This window comes from Oncorhynchus mykiss, chromosome 5 (assembly GCF_057628025.1).
Source record: "Oncorhynchus mykiss isolate SJ-2025 chromosome 5, ASM5762802v1, whole genome shotgun sequence".
NCBI lineage: Eukaryota > Metazoa > Chordata > Actinopteri > Salmoniformes > Salmonidae > Oncorhynchus > Oncorhynchus mykiss.
In genome coordinates, this window is record NC_143026.1 from 70419089 (window position 1) to 70439907 (window position 20819).

At 42.5% G+C, this 20819-nt stretch overlaps 1 protein-coding gene across 2 annotated transcripts in view; it reads right to left on the reverse strand.

The window, feature by feature from the left end:
* The window catches only part of LOC110524429 (FAS-associated factor 1), an 81061-nt gene that overhangs the window by 42686 nt on the left and 17556 nt on the right, over positions 1 to 20819 (reverse strand). For both annotated transcript variants that reach the window (XR_016496272.1, XM_021604036.3), the window contains exon 8: positions 5059 to 5145. Coding sequence is in view for 1 of the 2 variants with exons in the window: in XM_021604036.3 (XP_021459711.1) it covers positions 5059 to 5145 (87 nt within the window). In the remaining variant the exon portion in view is untranslated. The remainder of the gene's footprint in view (positions 1 to 5058; positions 5146 to 20819) is intronic.

Consider the following 20819-nt stretch of genomic DNA (forward strand, 5'->3'; position numbering starts at 1 on the left):
ATACTCCCACACTAATTCTTTAGCAGGTTAAGTATTATTGTATAACGGTACAATTCCTATTTTCTCATTAGCCAAGTTGATCTTATTAAATCAAATGGAAGTGGATGGAAATATCCTTGACTGTAAATTGACTCTGGTTGCCACACTGTTGGTTTGAAAGAACATTTCTAAACAGTGCTCCATAGAAATCCAAGTGCTGTTAAAAAATTATCGACACAGTGGTTTGAGAGGCTGACCCCTTGAGCAGGACAGAGACGAGGGCTTTGAGATGTGAAGGAATGTCTTGCTCTTTTCTCTTGCCTCTCCAATCAAGTGGCAATCCAACGTGAGAATCTTAATGGCGGCTAAGTGGACCCCCTCGACAATAAAAGGTTTCCTCCAAGGCCCTAATATGTGTATAAATAAAGTTTATCACTTCTCTTGTCAATGGGGGACATTGAGGGGAGGGACGACATGTGCTGAAAATCAGAAAAATAAAGTTGAACGGTCATCCAAGCCAAGCTTTGACCCCGTGCCTTCCACTGATGCTGCGGGATAAGTGCAGCTTCCCAGCTCTGTGGCGGAACGCTGTGGGGCACAGGGGAGAGGTTAACCCCCCCCACTGACCTTCTCCTCCATCTCAACACAAAGAACAAGCTCCTCTTTTTTGGATTCTTTTAATTAACACTTGCACTGAAGCTTCTAAGCATTGGGGAGCGATGCCAGGAAAGAATTCTCTCTCTGCCCCCCTTTGCCGCCTCTCTTTCCCGCTCTCCCTCATTCTCTTTCTGTTTCTTTTTTGTCTGGGCAGTGTTTGGATTAGGTCTCTGGCTGTGAGTGTGAGATAATTATCACTGACAGCTGCACTGACAGTACCCAGAGCCCCAATACCACCTTGTTCAACAACTCTTTGATAAAGGGGGACAACAGAGCCTGAGAAAATAAAGACAGAAGAAAAGAAGCCCCACCCTAAACACCTGTTGGTCTCTTATAGGTTCTTCCTTGCCTGTTTACAGTATGTCATTCCTGATTAAGATCAGGGGTCCTGCACCAAGTGTTTGAGGTTCACACACCAGCTTCTCCACAGAAAGTCATAGTGTTGAAGGAAAATGCTGCTGAAATCAACAGCGGGGCATTTCACTACTATGCTCACAGAGCAGGGGATCCAAGAAGTGACCAAACAAATGAGGAACATTCTGGAGATGGGGAGGGGACTTATGCATTAAAGCCCTCAAAGTAGCAAATGCATTTGGTCAGAGGGAGATGGATAGAGGCTGAGCCTACACAGTCTCTCTTCCATGCAGCGCATGTCCTCCTCACTGAGTCTGGCCCCACTGAATGTTACCTGAAGACAGCAATCACACAGGGGGCTCTTTCTTGGCTTATCACTGAGCCCTGTCGCTACGGCAACCAGCAGGCCCCAATAAGCCTGCATGAGGCTGTCAACCAGAGAATCCATTAAAAACCAGGAGGAGAGGAGCCGGGCTCAGAGCCCTCAGAGTGACTGCATTAATACATTAGCAAACACCGTGAAACACTGGATAAATGTCAGCAATTATGGCTTAAGAGAAAAAAGCAGAGTCTAATAAGGATGTCTCACTGTCTGTCAATCACTCCCACAGGTGCAGGACCGCTCTGTCAATCAGAATGGCCAGAATACTTGCCGCTTGGCTCGGCTTGTTTCCTCAAAGGAGTAGACGAAAGTGGTGGTAATAAGGAAGTCTCACTCATCAATCATCTTTCACACCAAGGGAGTCAGACAATGGCCCATTACCTCAAGCAACAACTGTTTCTCCACAATGTGCCTTTTGTTTTTTCAACTCAGCTAACCCCAAAAACTTTTGACTGCACTGCCCCTCTAATGATATTTCCACAGAGAGGTCAGAAAAAAACTCAAATTGTGAAATTATGATAATGCCCTTTTTGTGTAAGAGTCATTTGAATTATTATTATTATTATGTTTTTTTAATACAGGAATTTCAGTCTGTTCAGCTGAGATGTTTTTGGCCCAGATCATCAAAATCTGATTTAGACCAATGGTCAGTCATCTTTTATTTCCATATGTACCCTCCAACTTTCAAGGGGTAAGCTCTAGAGCAGGGGTCTCCAATATCAGGTGTGGAAGATTAGGGTTGGAGTGAAAACCTACAGGACAGTAGCTCTCCAGGAACAGGGTTGGAGAGCCCTGCTCTAGATTCTAGACAATCCTATCCGCCATTCAGGGTTGTTAATGTAAACACATGACGACACTGGAGGGGCTTCCGAGTGGCACAACGGTCTAAGGCACTGCATCTCAGTGCTAAAAGTGTCACAACAGACCCTGGTTCGATTCTAGGCTGTATCACAACCAGCCGTGAGTGGGAGTCTCATAGGGCGGAGGCGTCACACAATTGGCCCAGAGTCGTCCGGGTTTGGACGGGGTAGGCCGTCATTGTAAATAAGAAATTGTTAACTGACTTGCCCAGTTGAACCTTTATTTAACATTTCAAATGGCAAAAGGAGGCACAGGGAAATACATTACAAAAAGTTATTATTTTCAATACACATGACAGTGATTTAAAAACAATCATTTTAAGACTGCATGGGGACTTTAAAGCATCAGCTTCATCATAATCTAAGGCACCATGGATATAGGCTAACACTGCCAAATGAGCATTACCCTCTTGTTTCTGTGGCCAGGTTGCTTGCAGTTCCCTTCATCACCTTTTATATTTCACATCCTTTTCATTTTTAGTATCAAATTACCTCACTGAATCATATTGCCAACCAAAACAAGAGGTGCTTCTTCCTGCTCCGATTTAAATTTGATGTAGGCTAACACTTTGTAGATCAATACCCAAAGGCACGGAATCAGGGAGGTGAAGTACCAAAACCAATCAATCACTTGTTTCTCCACAGGTAAGCTCCTACCACATTTGGCTTCTTGTACAAAAAAACTAAACAACCTAACAATCTTTGAAGATGACGATTTCTGAGTGTAAAGCACAGTTATAAAATAAGCAGTAGGTAAATAAGTTAATCAATTAGCTCATGTTTAATTAGACAAATCTAAGCCTTGGATGTGAAAACTGTATTTTCAACCTCTGCAAGGCTTTAAATAAAAATGCGTCTGGGTAATTGGTTATCAAAAGGCAGTGGGTGTTGGAGTGGCTGGCAGAAGTGGTGCCCAGCTGAGCTTGTGAACTGATCTTTAACTCCAGAGATGCTCCAGCAGTGTACAAAACTGTGCACCACAAATATAAAGGCCTGTTATCTAACAGTATGCATGTTTGTGTTGTTTATCTGTCTGAAAAAAACATAGAACGTAGACAAATAATTTCTGACGTGGCTTAAATTGGGTATTTAATTATAAAAACAGCCTGGTGACAATAAAACCTCTAAGTTTGAACAATATTGATCCCTAAATTGAACAACAAATGATTACACTGTAAAAAAGAATTCTGACTTTCCCCCCACTAAATATTAAGTGAGTGCATTGAATGACAAAAAGGCTGAAAAATAATGAGAAAGTAGTCACCGATTCTGACTCCTTGAAAATGTAATTTCAAACCCTAGCTGCCATGTTTATTGGTACAAATCCCCAGAGATGAGGCGAGGTTAATGAGATATGCAATGGAAGAGTCAGGCTGGCATGCAAGGGCTTTCTCTGTAGTGCTCAGAGACATTTCAATAAGGGTTTGGGCTGGAGAGGCCTAATATTGCAGTCAATGCTTTTAATATCTCCTCCCAAGAAACATGGGAGCAGTGAGCCGCCTTAGCCAGGCTATGGCCAGGCACATTGCTATGACCTAAAGCCACTTTCTATTCATCCCCAAGCCACCTAAGAGCTTTGGTCGAGCCAAGACTCATTGACAAGCAGCCCACCTCATATTCCGGAATATTGTGGGTTCCAAAGGGCCGTGGGTGAGAAGTGATAATGTACACTTTACTGTGGTTTCAGGTTGGACTTGATATCTTGGCTAGATTGGCTGTCTAAGGAAAGAGATGGATAACAATTAAATAGATCCATATCAGTGCTGTATATGGTTTGTGGTTTGAGAGGCTGCCTTTGGCCACTGCGCTTTACATTAAGGCACACAAAGAGCAAACAATTTAGAACAAAAAAGAAATATAACCTTTTGTCTCAGCTTTCAGGAAAATAAACGGTTGCAATGTACGTATTTGCTTTGACAAGAGAGAAACCAAACGAGACATAAAAGCTCCACTTAAACAAAACAACAAAAGATGCAGGGATTGTTAATTCAATTTGCCAAAGTGAATATTTGAATGTAGATGGTAGATGGGAAAAGAGAGGGTTGCCATAAGAACCACACAACATTTAGAGAACAGGTTCTCACCAGGTGACCACACCCTGTACTACATCTAAAATAGAAATGTAATTGTAGATTTTAATCATGATCAGAGCAAGAAAACCCAGTTCAGGGTAGTAAAGAGGATGCCATAAAATAATGGAATATGAGGTAATACTTTAAAACAACAGCAAATATAAAAGTTGAAGAGCCAAAAGAATGTGTATGGAACAACCCAGTTGCACAATCATCCATAAAATTAGCATGGGAACATACAAGCTGTCAAAGAAGGGGGGGGGGGTTGGTCGGAGTTCCTCAGGGCTCCGTGTGATGACCCCGTCTGATCACTTTGACTAAATTTAGCTGAATGGCTGAACGGTGACCCCAGGCGGGAGAGGTCAGTGACACTCAATGACGTGAGCTTTAATGTCCACAGATAGAAGGACCCTGGAAACCCCTGCAGACTGTCCTGACATTTTAATTAGTTTCTACCTCTTACTTTTAGACTGGACAGATGGTTTCAGCACTGAAAACATTTAACAGTTTCTCTCAAACCGAGATTCACTACATGTAAAATAGGCTTTTATCAAGCCTTCATGGAATAAACTTTAACCCGGGTCTTTAACCTTCTTAAATCAAAATATATTCAGTAAATGAAAACATGGGTAACATATTTTCCTAATTTATGTAAGACTGCTGGTGAACAGCAGCTATAAGGTCCAAAGACAACATGGAAATGGAGTGGTGTTCCCAAGTCCAAGCCTGAGAGACATGTGTTTTTGATCCTTACCGAATCGTCAGATGCCGCAGCAGGCCAGCCCTCCCATTGTTGGTGTCGCACTGGGATGTTTGTCAGGTCTGAAACATTCCTTTTCACCTGGAAAGAAAGACAATGGCAAATAATTATTAAATCTATCATTTCAGATTAAAACATGAATACTTTTAATGGAAATCCTGAAGAAAATAACTGCAAATATCAGTAAGTAGCCTATACCGAACTATAACAGTAAACACATCATGAGAGACAACATCATTGGTGTGTCGGCATAGCTTTGATCATCTCCCGTGGAGGTGTGGAAAGGAACAACAAAGATGGAGGGAGGGCACAGGGCATTGGACAGAGAGAAAAAGCTGTGTCATCTGCATTCCACATATGCCTTGCTTAATGCACAGAAACACTCAAATGAACAGTATTTCTCTTCTCCCATTCTTGACCGGTGTATCTGCACTTAATATTCCGTGCTTTTTAACCATTAGCAGCGTCCCACGAGCACCAAGCTCCCACCATCCCTGCCCTGATGGTTTAAAGCACAATGCCAGCCTGATGTGCGCAAGGCGAGGGTGATCAAAGCTAGTGTCGCCTGAGTGCTGGATTCTAGCGCATTACCCCTGCAGAATGCACTACCCTGCAGGGGTAGATACTGATGCTGAGCAAACTGGCCATTGTGGTGGAAAGCTCCCTCCACACACAGCCAAATCCTCCAACACTCAGAGGGAGAGATGTATCCTTGCCGAGACGGCGGTCTCGTGCCCACAGATGGAGTGCTTTTTTATGTTGAATAAAAGTCTACAATTCTGCAGACGAGTGTCTGTGTTGAGGTCTGTGTTACTTGGTAAGAAGCAGACTGGCCTGAAAATGCCTTGGTAAAAGTTTAGACAATGCGTGGCTGACATGGGATCACGATATTCAAACCTCATTCTCTCGCCAGTCCCAAACACACACATGCACAGTGCCTTTCTTTATGAAGTGGAGTGGGGTCAGGCCGGGTGGCCAGTGTTATTACAGAGTGTAATATCTGTGTTTGACCAGAGGGCTACAGGGATTTCTCCTCCTAGCGCTGACCGACAGGCAGGCATAAACACTAGCACCCAGCTGTAATTAAGCGTCTCCAGTCAAAGGTTAAGGCAGCCTTAGAGAAACAACAAACTAATGCCCATAAAGGAGGTCCTGGTGGCTGCAAGTTGGAAACAGCACCTTAACCAAACCTATTCTATCAGATTTTACGAGACGCATTACAATCTCCTGCTTTAATGACGGTTTTCCCTACCACAACGTATCCACATACTCTAACACGTGCATAGCAGACAGAACAGGAAGGCGAGCCTCAAAACCAACAAGAAAGTTGACAGAACTGTGAGAACAGTTTCTAAAAGTAAGATGCACAACATGACCAAAGGTACGTGGATACCTGCTCGTTGAACATCCTAAAGGTGTTCGATGGGTTGAAGTCTTGGCTGTGCAGGCCAGTCAAGTTCTTACACACTGATTTTGAAAATTGGAACCCCGACCTCACTAATGCTCGTAGCTGAATGGAAGCAAATCCCCGCAGCAATGTTCCAACATCTAGTGGAAAGTCTTCACAGAAGAGTGGAGGCTGTTATAGCAGCAAAGGGGGTACCAACCCCATATTTATGCCCATGATATTTAAATGAGATGTTAGATGAGCAGGTGTCCACATACTTTTGGTCATGTAGTGTATACACGTCAGTCCATAAAAAAAGTGCCATAAAATGTATTTATTGAAACCATAATATCAACTGGTTAAATAAGATGGTGCAACGCAATCTTCAAAAAGGCAGTAACCTCAGCAGTGGTGCTTGCTTGTAGAAGCCTATGGATGTGCAATGGCTTAACAAAATAAGGTTAAATTTAGCAGACAAGACACCCATATTTCCTGAGCCCTCACAGTCAAGACAATTATTTTATAGTAAAAAAAAATAATAATAATGAAATCACAAAAAGAACAGAATATTTTTCCAAATGAATAAAGAAAAGTGGTGATGCACATTTCACATCTGGACCAGTTAAACTCTAAAATAATTATTATTTGAAACAGGGTGATATACAGATGTTCAATTTACAAAATTCTGCCTGTTCTTTGACATTTTCTTTGGCCTATGCTTAATAAATCCAGTCCATTTAGAATGTGTTAAAACTGTCATTTGTCAAGGAATGTAGCTTGTGTACCATTAGTTATGTGTTTTGAAAGGCATTTATTTCTGTAGGCCTAACTGGAGCTCGTGCGCGCACTCCGCACACGTGTGTGTGTGTGTGTGTGTAGGGAGCAGTTGGAAGGCAATTGAGTGAATGAGACACTGAGGGGGAAAAGTAATTTAGGGAGAAGAACGGTGTGATGCTTGGCTTGGTTTATTTTTTTTGTGACCCACAAATGCACATGTACTAATGGAACACTAGAGTCAAAGAAAATTAACTAGGTCTTCAAGACAACATTTCACTTGCCTGTTCCGGCACCCACAACTCACATCCACCAAAAATGTTAACAGTATTTCTGGTTAAAGATGGAAATTTGACGTCCGTTAAAGTACTCATGCCCATCCCTAATTTGGAAAGAACTGAATGAGCAATTAGGCTAATTATGTTTGCTTATAACAACCATCTTGACCAATTCTCTCTGAAGCTGCCCTAAAATCAATATCAACATAAGACCAGGATTCCTTTTTTATCAATATCTGGCTAAATAGAACCAGCATTAACTATTCATGATGATTTTATGCAATCTATGTACTACAGCCTTTTGCTAGGCATTCCAATTACAAATCTCATTAAAATGCCAAATCGCCCAGCTCAGCTTTCACCAAAGCAACCTACCATTACCACTGCTGACGAAAGCGATATTACAATTCACTTTTCAAAAAAGCCCATCACATTACTAGTAAGGCCAGTTAGACACATACTCTGATAACAGTGCTGTCTAATGCTGCCCCCTGTCTGCCAGAGAACTGTATTTACTTTGAGAGCAGCTTGATTAGGGTCTCACTTCACCAGATACATTACATTAAAATCACACACAACTTGTACCATTTCTTAACATGTAGCCCAATCCCCTTTATGTAGAATATTTAGAATGGTACATGTTAAGAAACGGTACAAGTTCTCAGATTATTATATTATAAATAAATATCTGGGCATATGGATTGATTAAAAGTTATTTAAAAAAGCATATGGATAAATGAGTTGAGTTGAATAAAAAAAATGGGCTTCTTTAGAAATAGACTATGCCTCTGCATGAACAGGAGAAAACAGATAATTAAGTCAACTTTCCTGCCAGTGCTGGGCTTCAGTGACACCATTTATATGAATGCAGCTGCCACTACACTGAAACCACTAGATGCAGTTTACCACAGCACATTTCCCTTTATTACAGGGGACAGGTTGAGTACACATCATTGCATCCTATATCAGAAAGCAGGCTGGCCCTCTCTTAAGTCTCGTAGATTGATACACTGCTCTCTTTGTTTATAAAGCCCTCTTAAAAACTTCCGCAGTACCTTAGTTCATTGTTAAATTCCAGATACACGAGTCACCAAACCAGATCACATGGATAGCCAACTATAAATATACTGAACAAAAATATAAAACCCCAACGTGACAATTTCAAAGATTTTACTGAGTTACAGTTCATATAAGGCAATCAGTCAGTTGAGATAAATTCATTAGGCCCTAATCATGACTGGGAATACAGATATACAGCCGTTGGTCACAGATACCTTGAAACAAAAAGGGCGTGGATCAGAAAACGAGTCAGTATCTAGTAACCTTTTGCCTCATGCTGCACAACACATTTCCTCCGCATAGAGTTGATCAGGCTGTTGATTGTTGTCACATTCCTCTTCAATGGCTATGCGAAGTGGCTGGATATTGGTTGGAACTGGAACACGCTGTCGTACACATCAATCCAGAGCATCACAAACATGCTCAATAGGTGACATGTCTGGTGAGTATGCAGGCCATGGAAGAACTGGGGCATTTTCAGCTTCCAGGAATTTTTTTGGTGTAACCACCGAGTAAGCCCACTTTGGCACTAAAATCAGGGGATCATGCAAGCTTTACTCTGGAACCAAATAAGATGGATTCTGTTTTTCCAAGATGCAGAGAAAGCTTGTTATCTGAAAGCCATTTACTGATATTGGATAACTCTGCACTAAGGAGCTCTTTGACCAAGGCTTTGTTCTTATGGGACACCAGTAGAGTAGTTACCCATAAAAAAAAACGAATTATGAGAGCAGGCTGATTTTATCGTTAAATGTACAGTAGGAAGAGAAGTGGACCAAGGATGCTCCTCTGCGGGACTCCACAGCTGATCCCTTTCGCACTAGAATGTTTTCCTTTAACATCCACCATTTGGTCCTGCGGTTAAGACCAAGGGCTTTTATCTTGTAGTGAATGATACTATGGTCAACCCTGTCAAACGCCTTGTGCAAATCCACATTCCACAGAAATTCTAGAGGTCCCGCTGATCTCTATGGAATTAGGTAAATCTGCATTTGGTTATTTTTTTGCACCCGTGGATAGAATGATCTGCAGAGCTCTCTGCACCTTGATGCTCTGGAGTGGGGTAGTAGTTAATGGAGGACCTCCTTGTTGAGGAATGGGATTGCTGTTAAATTGCTTGCAAATATTGGATGTTAATATTACATTGTATTTGTAAATTTTGTATACATGCATGGTTCCCTATGCAAAAGATGCCTTGTCTCAATGGGATTTCCCTGTTAAAATGTAAATGTTTAAATAATAACAAAAGGGCTGTGACTACAAAAGGTAATAGCAGTTTGAGACGCAGACAATGAAAAAAAGTTTGTGACAAATGCTTTGAGGCGGTGTCATTTTACGCAAGGATATAGATAGAAAATGAATTATCCACTGTAATAACACATTAATATATAACTTAACCATTTTTAACACACAGAAAGCCCTTCCCTGCTGTTAAGGCTGAGACCAGCATGTACTCAATATCACAGTGCTTGGGCAACATACACAGAAACATTAATGATCAAATCATTCTAAATGCCAAGTACTAGTAATCCTTGGCTGGAGCAAAATCAAAGAGAAGAAAAGGTTGCCGTTAAACAGTCACAAGCTCTCCAGCACCAGATGCCTTTCATTCAGTCTCTCTCCCCCCTTTCTTTTCTGTTCTCCGTTCCTCTCTCCAGCTGCAGAGTAGAAACGGCAAGGGCTGGAGAAATCCCCCGGACAACTCTTCTGATCACGGACACTCCAGACCCATCGGCCATCACTATTCTACCCGCCACTTTCCTGGCAAACATTTGCACTCCAGCTTAGCGTACCCCCACATTTTGGCTGTGAATGCCAATCAGAGCCCCCGAGGACGAACTGTGGTGAGCGAGGAGAGCAGGGAGCCGTTCCCTGGGAGCCACAAGGCAAAGCCAGAGCTTTTGGCAAAGACAAACAAGAGGACAGGACTCTCCCCATTGATATGCATAAGCAGAGACCATCGGCTGGTCTTCAACTAAGACAAAAGAGGATGAGAAAGATGGTTTGCACTGGGCTCCCTATGTGGCGGTGTTGGGGACAGAATGGACGAAAGGGGGCTGCATCTTTGAATACGGTGTTGCTTCTTTGTTGCCTTCTTATTTGATCATTCAGATCTCCATGACCGCAATACAATCGCTTCCATTAGAACTTGTACTTGGCAAGTCAATTAATAGACAGCCAACTAAATATTTCCCCACACTACTTATTCTTAGAATTTCATGAAGTATTTTATGAAGTATTCCAAAACCCTTTGATGTTCTTTAGGCCTGGCCCTTGACGATACAAATAGCAGTTTTCCACCTGTTTATGAAACATCACCTGCATCTTTCATTATGTTCTACAGGTTTTGGTGCAAAAAATAAAATGCTAAATAAAACTGTCAATGACCAAACAGTAAATATGTGCCCAACACGCAGTGAACCACAGATCAATGTACGGTGGTAAAGGTGCTGGGCCTCATATTCTCTTTTGAGGGAACAGAATGCCTAAAGACAAGCATGTGGGAGGACATGGAGGACTGTTTGATTCTGCTTTGTCCCCTCTCCTGCTCCCCCACCAAGCTACCAGCCCTCTTCCTCTTTTCTTTTCCCCACTCTTCACAACAGGGACCCCTCCCCAGTGTTTGTAATCCCAGCAGAAACACTTAAGGTTCACAGTGGGTGCTCATCAAAACCATCTGCCTGAGGAAGGGGAGAGGACACCCTCACGCCGCTGCTGCTGTATTAATCTCTTCAATTAGCACCATTACAAACCCGTAAAGTAGGCTGATTACAGTAATGGTCACCAGCGCCATACAGGCAGCAACACCAAGAGCAGGGGACGCTGGGGCCCAGGAAACCAATCTAACCGATGCACCAGCAAAACACAACGGTCTGTCTGCAGTCAGACTAATTATGAGAGACAGAAACAATAACCACTGGCACTTTGGCGTCGCTAGAGTCACCAGTAGTGGAAATTCTGCCTTTGACATGAACAGAATAGAATGAAAACAACTTTACTACAAAGGTGAAACATTTGTACTTGAATATCATCTTGTTTTTTATCAGTCAGTGCCTTGGGACTGTAAGAGGTCATTGCCAACTCAACATTCTTACTTGGTCCCAACAAACTTGATTCAAACTTCAAAATGGAGGCTACTCCGAGTGAGTTACATACCAAAGTATCGCTCACATTGAAGAGGGATTTCAGCGACACCGTCAGTCCATGGGGAGCTTATTACACTTAACGTGGACCAGACTACCTGCTGTGAATAATTAATGGAGCCATTTCAGATTACTCTGCATATGCTATTAAAACAAGAGAAAGAGGATGAGGTGTGTCCTTATAATATAACCATTTTTTTAGTCCTCTGAGCTAACTAAGTGGAAACACTAGAGGCTAAAGCTGCAATGGATGAAAAGAGAGCAACTGCAGTGTTTCCCCTAGGATTTTCTCAGCATTGGCGGTAAAGTTAGTGGTGGGGGGGGGGGGGGGGGGGGGCAATGGTGGCCATCCTATTTGTATTTATTAAGGATCGCAAGCAGAAGCTACTCTTCCTGGGGTCCAGCATCATTGAGACAGTATTTTAGATAACACTTTTCGCAAGACATTAAGTAATGGGGGCGCTAGAGATCAAGCTATGGAAAGGACATGTTTTGTTAGAGCACCGCTCAATTTTATTTATTTAAAAAATATATATTTTATCAGGCCTCCCGGGTGGCGCAGTGGTTAACCTCTTGGTGTTAGGGGGCAGTATTTTCATTTTTGAAAAAAAAACGTTCCCGTTTCCCAAAACTGTAAAGTTACTGTCTGAGTATAACAGAGCTGATGTTGCAGGCTGAAGCCTGAGAAAAATCCAATCCGGAAGTGCCCCAGGTTTTGAAAGCGCTGCGTTCCAATGACTCCCTATATGGCTGTGAATGTACCATCAACGAGCTTACGCTTTCTACGTATTCCCCAAGGTGTCTACAGCATTGTGACGTAGTTTTACGCATTTCTGTTGAAGAATAGCCGTATGGGGGCACATTGCGTAAGTGGTCACATGGTGGCTCCGAGAGAGATTCTCGCGTAAAGTGCAGAGGTAGCCATTACTCCAACCAGTCCTAGAGAAAAAGGAATTGTCCCGACGGATATAATATCGAATAGATATTAGAAAAACACCTTGAGGATGGATTCTAAACAACGTTTGCCATGTTTGTCGATATTATGGAGCTAATTTGGAATATTTTTCGGCATTGTGGTGACCGCAATTTCCGGGCGATTTCTCAGCCAAATGTGAAGAACAAACGGAGCTATTTCGCCTACAAAAATAATATTTTGGGAAAAAAATGAACTTTGGCCATCTACCTGGGAGTCTCATGAGTGAAAACATCCGAAGTTCATCAAAGGTAAACGATTTAATTTGATTGCTTTTCTGATTTCCGTGACAAGTTTGCCTGCTGCTAGCAAGGCATAATGCTATGCTAGGCTATGATAAACTTACACAAATGCTTGTCTAGCGTTGGCTGTAAAGCATATTTTGAAAATCTGAGATGACAGGGTGATTAACAAAAGGCTAAGCTGTGTTCCAATATATTTCACTTGTGATTTTCATGAATAGGAAGATTTTCTAGGAAGATTTATGTCAGTTGCGTTATGCTAATTAGTGTCAGATGATGATAACGGTCCCGTTCACGGGCTGGGCGTCACTACAGGTTAAGGGCGCTGTACTGCAGCGCCAGCTGTGCCACCAGAGACTCTAGGTTCTCGCCTAGGCTCTGTCGTAACCGGCCGCTTCCGGGTTGGATGCGCGCTGTGTTAAGCAGTGCGGCTTGGTTGGGTATCGGAGGACGCATGACTTTCAACCTTCGTCTCTCCCGAGCCCGTATGGGAGTTGTAGCGATGAGACAAGATAGTAGCTACTAACACAATTGGATACCACAAAATTGGGGAGAAAAAGGGGTAAAATTCAAAAATAAAATACATTTTACCCCCTTTTCTCCAATTTCATGGTATCCAATTGTTGTTAGTAATTACTATCTTGTCTCATCGCTACAACTCCCGTAAGGGCTCGGGAGAGACGAATGTCGAAAGCCATGCGTCCTCGGAAACACAACCCTACCGCACTGCTTCTTAACACAGCACATCCGAATATTTGGGATGCAGGAGGACACTGAGAAAGGGAAACCCATTGAATTTGTTTCAGAGCCAATACCAGCATTGCTGGAGAGTGAACACTTCAAAACACCCATCCCAATCGACCGCGGACACAGATCACAGGCAACGAAGCCGGCCAAGGGCGCACCACCAAGGACATTCATTGCACGACTGCACTCTCTCTAGACCAGGGAACTCATTCTCAAACTGGCTAGTCAAAAGTTCCCCCTTAACTACAAAGGAGCCAGGGTGTCTTTCTACCCAGATCTTACTAAGGGGGTGAGGAACCAACAGAAAGAGTATGATGAGTTGCACAAGAAATGCAGGGCGGCCAACATGCGACATGGATTCCTCTTCCCAGCCTGGTTTAAGGTGACAGTCGAGGGATCAACAAGTACGTTTGACAAAGAGAGGTTGACATGTTCTTGTCAAGCAAGCTCCCTGGCTGAGGATACAGAACTGCTGTGTCAACCAGCAAAGTGGCTTATCGGAGGCCAGGAATGTGTTTGAATTTCCTACTGATGTCTTTTTGATCAGAAGATCAAAGATTGGGACTTATGTTGGATGAGATGTTATTGCTTATACAGCATTGTTTAGCCTATCATGTTTTAGTCCCAATGTGAGAGTTAAGTGTAATCTAATATTTGTTTTTATATGCAGAGCCTATAGATGCCGAGTTAGTTCAGGCTTTGTCTAGGCACCCTAATATTTGTGTTAGTCAAGGAGTGCTTCGTTTGGTTAAGTCACTCAGTAAGAGGACGTGTGTTTCATGTTTACTTTTAGTACAGGTGGCATGACAAGTTCCCACACGGTGGGATGTTTTTCGTTTGGGTTTCGTAAGACAGCAACAATTTGCTCTAAAATAAGAAATGCCAAAGTGACCAGGCACAGAGTAGACCTGGTGGATTAAAGATAGTCAGTTGGAACTGATGGCATAGGTCATGTCGTGAAAAGAGCTAATGTTTTTACTCATCTTAAAAAGATCTGGGCTCTGACAGAGTGCTTCTTCAAGAACCTCAATAAAACAGTCGGCTCAAGCCAAAACTATGAGTCAGCTGGATCGGTCAGATATACCAGTCTAATTTTGATTCAAAAGCTAGAGGGGTAGCAATCCTGATAAGGAAAAACATTCCTTTTATTTACCCATCCTCGATTTCAGATCCTAAATGATCAGTATATTATTGTGTCTGGTACACTGAATTCGATACTAATAACCTTGGTCAATTTATATGGACCCAACGTCGATGATCCATTATTTTTTCAAACGATATTTAAGGCCACACCAAATATCTCAAATACAAGTGTTATTGTTGGAGGTGACTTTATCTAAAAGAGGATCTAATGTACAGTTAAACAGTTATCAAGGCACTTCAACAATCAATCAAATGCCAGTGTCAGTCTAAATACATTGATGACAACCCGTAACACTGTCGATATTTGGAGACTAATGCCCATCTATTGGGTGGCTCATTCTTTGTCAGTTCATAAGTCATATTCCATCATTTACTTTTTTTTGTTGGACTCCAAACTAAATTTCAGCAGCTGCGTCGGTTACACATCACCCGATTGTAATTACGGACCACTCTCCGTTGTCCATGGTGCTGAAACTCGACAATGTGTCTGCGACCGTGGCGCTTAGACGCATACTTGTTGAAAGATGATACTTTGTCAGTGCTTGAAAGAGCAGATAGCTTTATTCACCCTCGGAGCTAACGACACGGGGGATGTTGACTACTCCACCCTTTGGGAATCTCTCAATGCTGTGATTAGAGGTTACATTATTTCATATACATCAGAGAGGAAGAAACACGCCAATACGAGGCTGAAAGAAATTGAAAGAGTTTGTGGAACAGGAGGTTTTATTACAAATTCCTCGATTGCAGTCCTTGCGAATATCAAAGTTGAAATATGAATACAGTACCATCCTGTCGAAAGGGGTGGGCTCTTTACTTGCTAGAACACAACAAAATTATTTTGAACTGGGTGAAACACCACATTGATTATTAGCAGGACAGGTAAGGCATGTACAGGCATCTAGAACCATTCATAAAATAAGAGACAATGGTAAAATAGTAACAGACCCGCAGGATATTAATAAATGTTTTGTGCAGTTTAACTCAAAGCTATATCAATCGAAATGTGATGCTACTGATCCAAACTATGGAACGCTTTCTCACCGAATGTGAACTTCCTAATCTAGACAGGGGGGCAGCTGCTGCACTTGATGCTGGGATAACTTTAGAGGCGATTAACACAGCGATAGCACAATTTCCAAACACCAAGGCACTTGGGCCCGATGGATATGTAATAGAATTCTATAAGTAGTACTGCACCAGTCTAGCTCCACTTATGTTGCGAATGTTTAAACAATCCAAAGAAAATGCCAAACTCCCACAAACACTGTATGAGGCTACTATAGCACTGATCTTGAAAAAAGATTCCACAGAGATGTTGTTTTCTTATCGCCCCGTGTTGTTGCTCCCCATAGAAAATAAAATGTGGATTAAGATATTGGCAAACCGATAGAAAAAAATGTTTGACATCATACACCCTGACCAGACAGGTTTTATTCCAGGTCGACATATATACTACAATTTGAGATGCCGTTTCAACGGAATGTATCATGATCATAAAGTTGAGGCAGTGGTAATTGCTCGACGCAGAGAAGGCGTTTGATCAGACTGAGCGGAAGTATGTCGGTTCTGGAGCATTTCGGGTTTGGAAAGGAACGTATTAATTGGATAAGAATTATTTATGCACACCCAATGGCATCCGTGGTAACCAATCATGAGATGTTGCAGTCATTCCACCTGTTCAAAGGCTACCGACAGGGGTGCCCAATTTTGCCTGCTCTCTTCACTATAGCCATGGAACCCCTTGCTACTCTCATTTGTGTATGTGCCGATATAGCTCCCGCTAAAATAAGACACGTAGAACAAAATTTCCCTCAATGCAGACTGTTATTTTGTTTTTATCCAAGCCTAAAACTTCTATTCCCCCTTTAACTTGATGAATACATTTGGCTCCTTCTCTGGCTACAAGATACACTGGCTACGAGATACACTGGCAAAAAAGCAAATTGATGCCAATATCACCGCCTGTGATTATGCCATTTCTGCAATCTACCCCATTTAGAACAGTGATGGACAAGTTCAAAAGCCGTGGCATCAGTAACAAAACTTAAATCAGCTATTGAAAACGAATTGGGAAATGAAAATTGATCAGCTTAAACAAAAACAGATTTTTGGAGAACTCTGCCTTTCTCCTTGGTTGGTCGTATAAACACTCAAAATGGTTGTCCTACCCAGGTTTCTTTACTTCTTCCAATATCTACCCAATTTCATACCAAAGCTATTTTAAGAAACTGGATTCAATAATAATTCCATTCTTATGGGATAACAAGGCAGCCAGAATTTCAAAGAAGCATTTAAGAAAGTACAAGTTACAAGGGGGGTTTTGGCCTTCCTCACTTTAAACTGTATTATTGGGCTGCTAATATGAACATTGTGTCTTTCTGGAGGGAAAGTTGAACTGGGATCTGACAGAATGATATGCCTTCATGACTTTTGATTGAGCAGACCTCCGGTCAAATGTTCCTCACTCCCTGCACTTGTTAACAGCCCAGCATGTGAAAAAAGCCACTTTTGACTCTAACCCAGACATGTCACACTCTTGGGATCTGGAAACAGATTCTGTATTTTCTTAACATACCCACTGTATACATTGACAGCCCGATTTGCCTGAATCATGCTTTCCACCATGCATTGGATAATATGGTGTTATCACAGTGGAGAGAGAAGGGGCTCACAACAAATCGGTAACACCCAGAATTTGCCACTGGCGCCCTGTGTTCTTCATAGATGAAAGCAGGTTCACACTGAGCACGTGACAGACGTGACAGTCTGGAGACGCCGTGGAGAACATCCTCCAGCATGACCGGTTTGGCGGTGGGTCAGTCATGGTGTGGGGTGGCATTTCTTTGGGGGGCCGCACAGCCCTCCATGTGCTCGCCAGAGGTAGCCTGACTGCCATTAGGTACCGAGATGAGATCCTCAGACCCCTTGAGAGACCATATGCTGGTGCGGTTGGCCCTGGGTTCCTCCTAATGCAAGACAATGCTAGACCTCATATGGCTGGAGTGTGTCAGCAGTTCCTGCAAGAGGAAGGCATTGATGCTATGGACTGGCCCGCCCGTTCCCCAGACCTGAATCCAATTGAGCACATCTGGGACATCATGTCTCGCTCCATCCACCAACGCCACGTTGCACCACAGACTGTCCAGGAGTTGGCGGATGCTTTAGTCCAGGTCTGGGAGGAGATCCCTCAGGAGACCATCCGCCACTTCATCAGGAGCATGCCCAAGCGTTGTAGGGAGGTCATACAGGCACGTGGAGGCCACACACACACACACACACACACTACTGAGCCTCATTTTGACTTGTTTTAAGGACATTACATCAAAGTTGGATCAGCCTGTAGTGTGGTTTTCCACTTTAATTTTGAGTGTGACTCCAAATCCAGACCTCCATGGGTTGATAAATTTGATTTCCATTGATAATTTGTGTGATTTTGTTGTCAGCACATTCAACTATGTAAAGAAAAAAGTATTTAATAAGAATATTTCATTCATTCAGATCTAGGATGTGTTATTTTAGTGTTCTCTTTATTTTTGTGAGCAGTGTATAACACCTAATATGATTATTTTTGTATGCTTGAGTTAAGTTTTGGCCTCTAAATATGCTATCCCATGCAACAGTACAATGAAGGTCAATGTTAGTATCTGCCGTCTTTTTTATTTGTTCTTTTTTTATAGCCCATAATATAGCCCATAATAACAAAGCAAAAACAGGTTAAGAACTGCTGAAATACTGAATAGTGAAATAGCACATTTACATAAGTGTTCAGACCCTTTACTCAGTACTTTGTTGAACCTCCATTGGCAGTGATTACAGCCTTGAGTATGATGCTACAAGCTTGGCAATGTATTTTTGGGAGTTTCTCCCATTCTTCTCTGCAGATCCTCTCAAGCTCTGTCAGGTTGGATGGAGAGCCTCGCTGCAAAGCTATTTTCAGATCTCTTCAGAGATGTTCGATCGGGTTCAAGTCCGGGCCACTCAAGGACATGTCCCGAAGCCACTCCTGCATTGTCTTGCCTGTGTGCTTTGGGTCATTGTCCTGTTGGAAGGTGAACCTTCACCCCAGTCTGAAGTCCTGAGCACTTTGGAGCAGGTTTTCATCAAGGATCTCTGTACTTCACTACATTAATCTTTCCCTCAATCCTGACTAGTCTTCCAGTCCCTGCTGCTGAAAAATATTACCACAGCATGATGCTACTACCACCATGATTCACTGTAGGGATGGTGCTAGGTTTCCTCCAGACGTGACGCTTGGTATTCAGGCCAAAGAGTTCAATCTTGGTTTCATCAGACTAGAGAATCTTGTTTCTCATGGTCTGAGTGTCCTTTAGGTGCCTTTTGGCAAACTCCAAGCGGGCTGTCATGTACCTTTTACTGAGGAGTGGCTTCCGTCTGGCCACTACCATAAAGGCCTGTTTGGTGGAGTGCTGCAGAGATGCTTGTCCTTCTGGAAGGTTCTCCCATCCCCACAGAGGAACTCTGGAGCTCTGTCAAGTGACCATTGGGTTCTTGGTCACCTCCCTGACCTACTTCGATTGCTCAGTTTGGCCGTGGAGGCCAGCTCAAGGAAGAGTCTTGGTGGTTCCAAACTTCTTCCATTCAAGAATAATGGAGGTCACTGTGTTCTTGGGTACCTTCAATGCTGCAGAAATGTTTTGGTACCCTTCCCCCAGATCTGAGACACAATCCGGTCTCTGAGCTTTAAAGACAATTCCGTCAACCTCATGGCTTGGTTTTTGCTCTGACATGCACTGTCAACAATGGGACCTTATATAGACAGGTGTGGGCCTTTCCAAAGCATGTCCAATCAACTGCTTTTACCACATGGGGACTCCAATCAAGTTGTAAAACATCAAGGATCATCAATGGAAACAGGATGCACCGGAGTTCAATTTCAAGTCTCATAGCAAAGGGTGTGAAGAAAATGTGGTAAATAATGTTGTTTTTTTTAAACTGTTTTCGCTTTGTCATTATGGGGTATTGTGTGTAGATTAAGGAGGGAAACAATTATCTAATCAATTTAAAATATAAGACTAACATAAAATGTGGGAAAAGGGAAGGGGTCTGAATACTTAACAAATTAACTTACCTACAATACAAAATCCATGTGTATGTGTGGGTAGTGTGTGTGTCTTACATGTGTATCTGTGCACATGTCTCTTCACAGTACCTGCTGTTCCATAATGTGTATTATTATCAGATTCTACTGCTTGCGTCAGTTACCTGACGTGGAATAGAGTTCCATGTTGCCATGGCTCTACGCAGTACTACGCGCCTCCCATCGTCTGTTCTGGACTTGGGGATAGTGAAGAGACCTATGATGTCATGTCTTATGGGACATGCATGGGTGTCCGAGCTGTGTGCAAGTAGTTTAAAAAGATAGGCTGAATGCACCGAGCTGTCAACACTTCTTACAAAAACAAGCAGTGATTAAGTCAATCTCTCCTATACTTTGAGCCATGAGAGATTTACATGCATATTATTAATGTTAGCTCTTCTTGAACATTTAAGGGCCAGCCGTGCTTCCCTGTTCTGAGCCAATAGTAATTTGAGGTCCCTCTTTGTGGCACCTGACCACATGACTGAACAGTAGAACAGGTGCGACAAGGCCTGAGGGCGCACACACGCACACCTTCTAGTAGGCTTAGATTGAAGATATGGCAAATAGGAGTTGCAATATCATCCGCCATTATGCTCAATAATTTTCCATCCAAGTTGTCAGACCCCAGTGGCTTGTCATTGTTGATTGTTGTCTATCATTTTTTCACCTCTTCCACAATCACTTTACGGAATTCAAAATAACGCTTGTCTTTCAGAATTTGATCAGTTATACTTGGATGTGTAGTGTTAGCATTTGTTGCTGGCATATCATAGCTAAATTGGCTAATCTTGCCAATGAAAATATAATTAAAGTAGTTGGCAATATCAGTGCAATTTGTGATGAATGAGCCATCTGATTCAATGAATGATGGAGCAGTTTGCCTGTTGGCCCAAAACACAATTTAA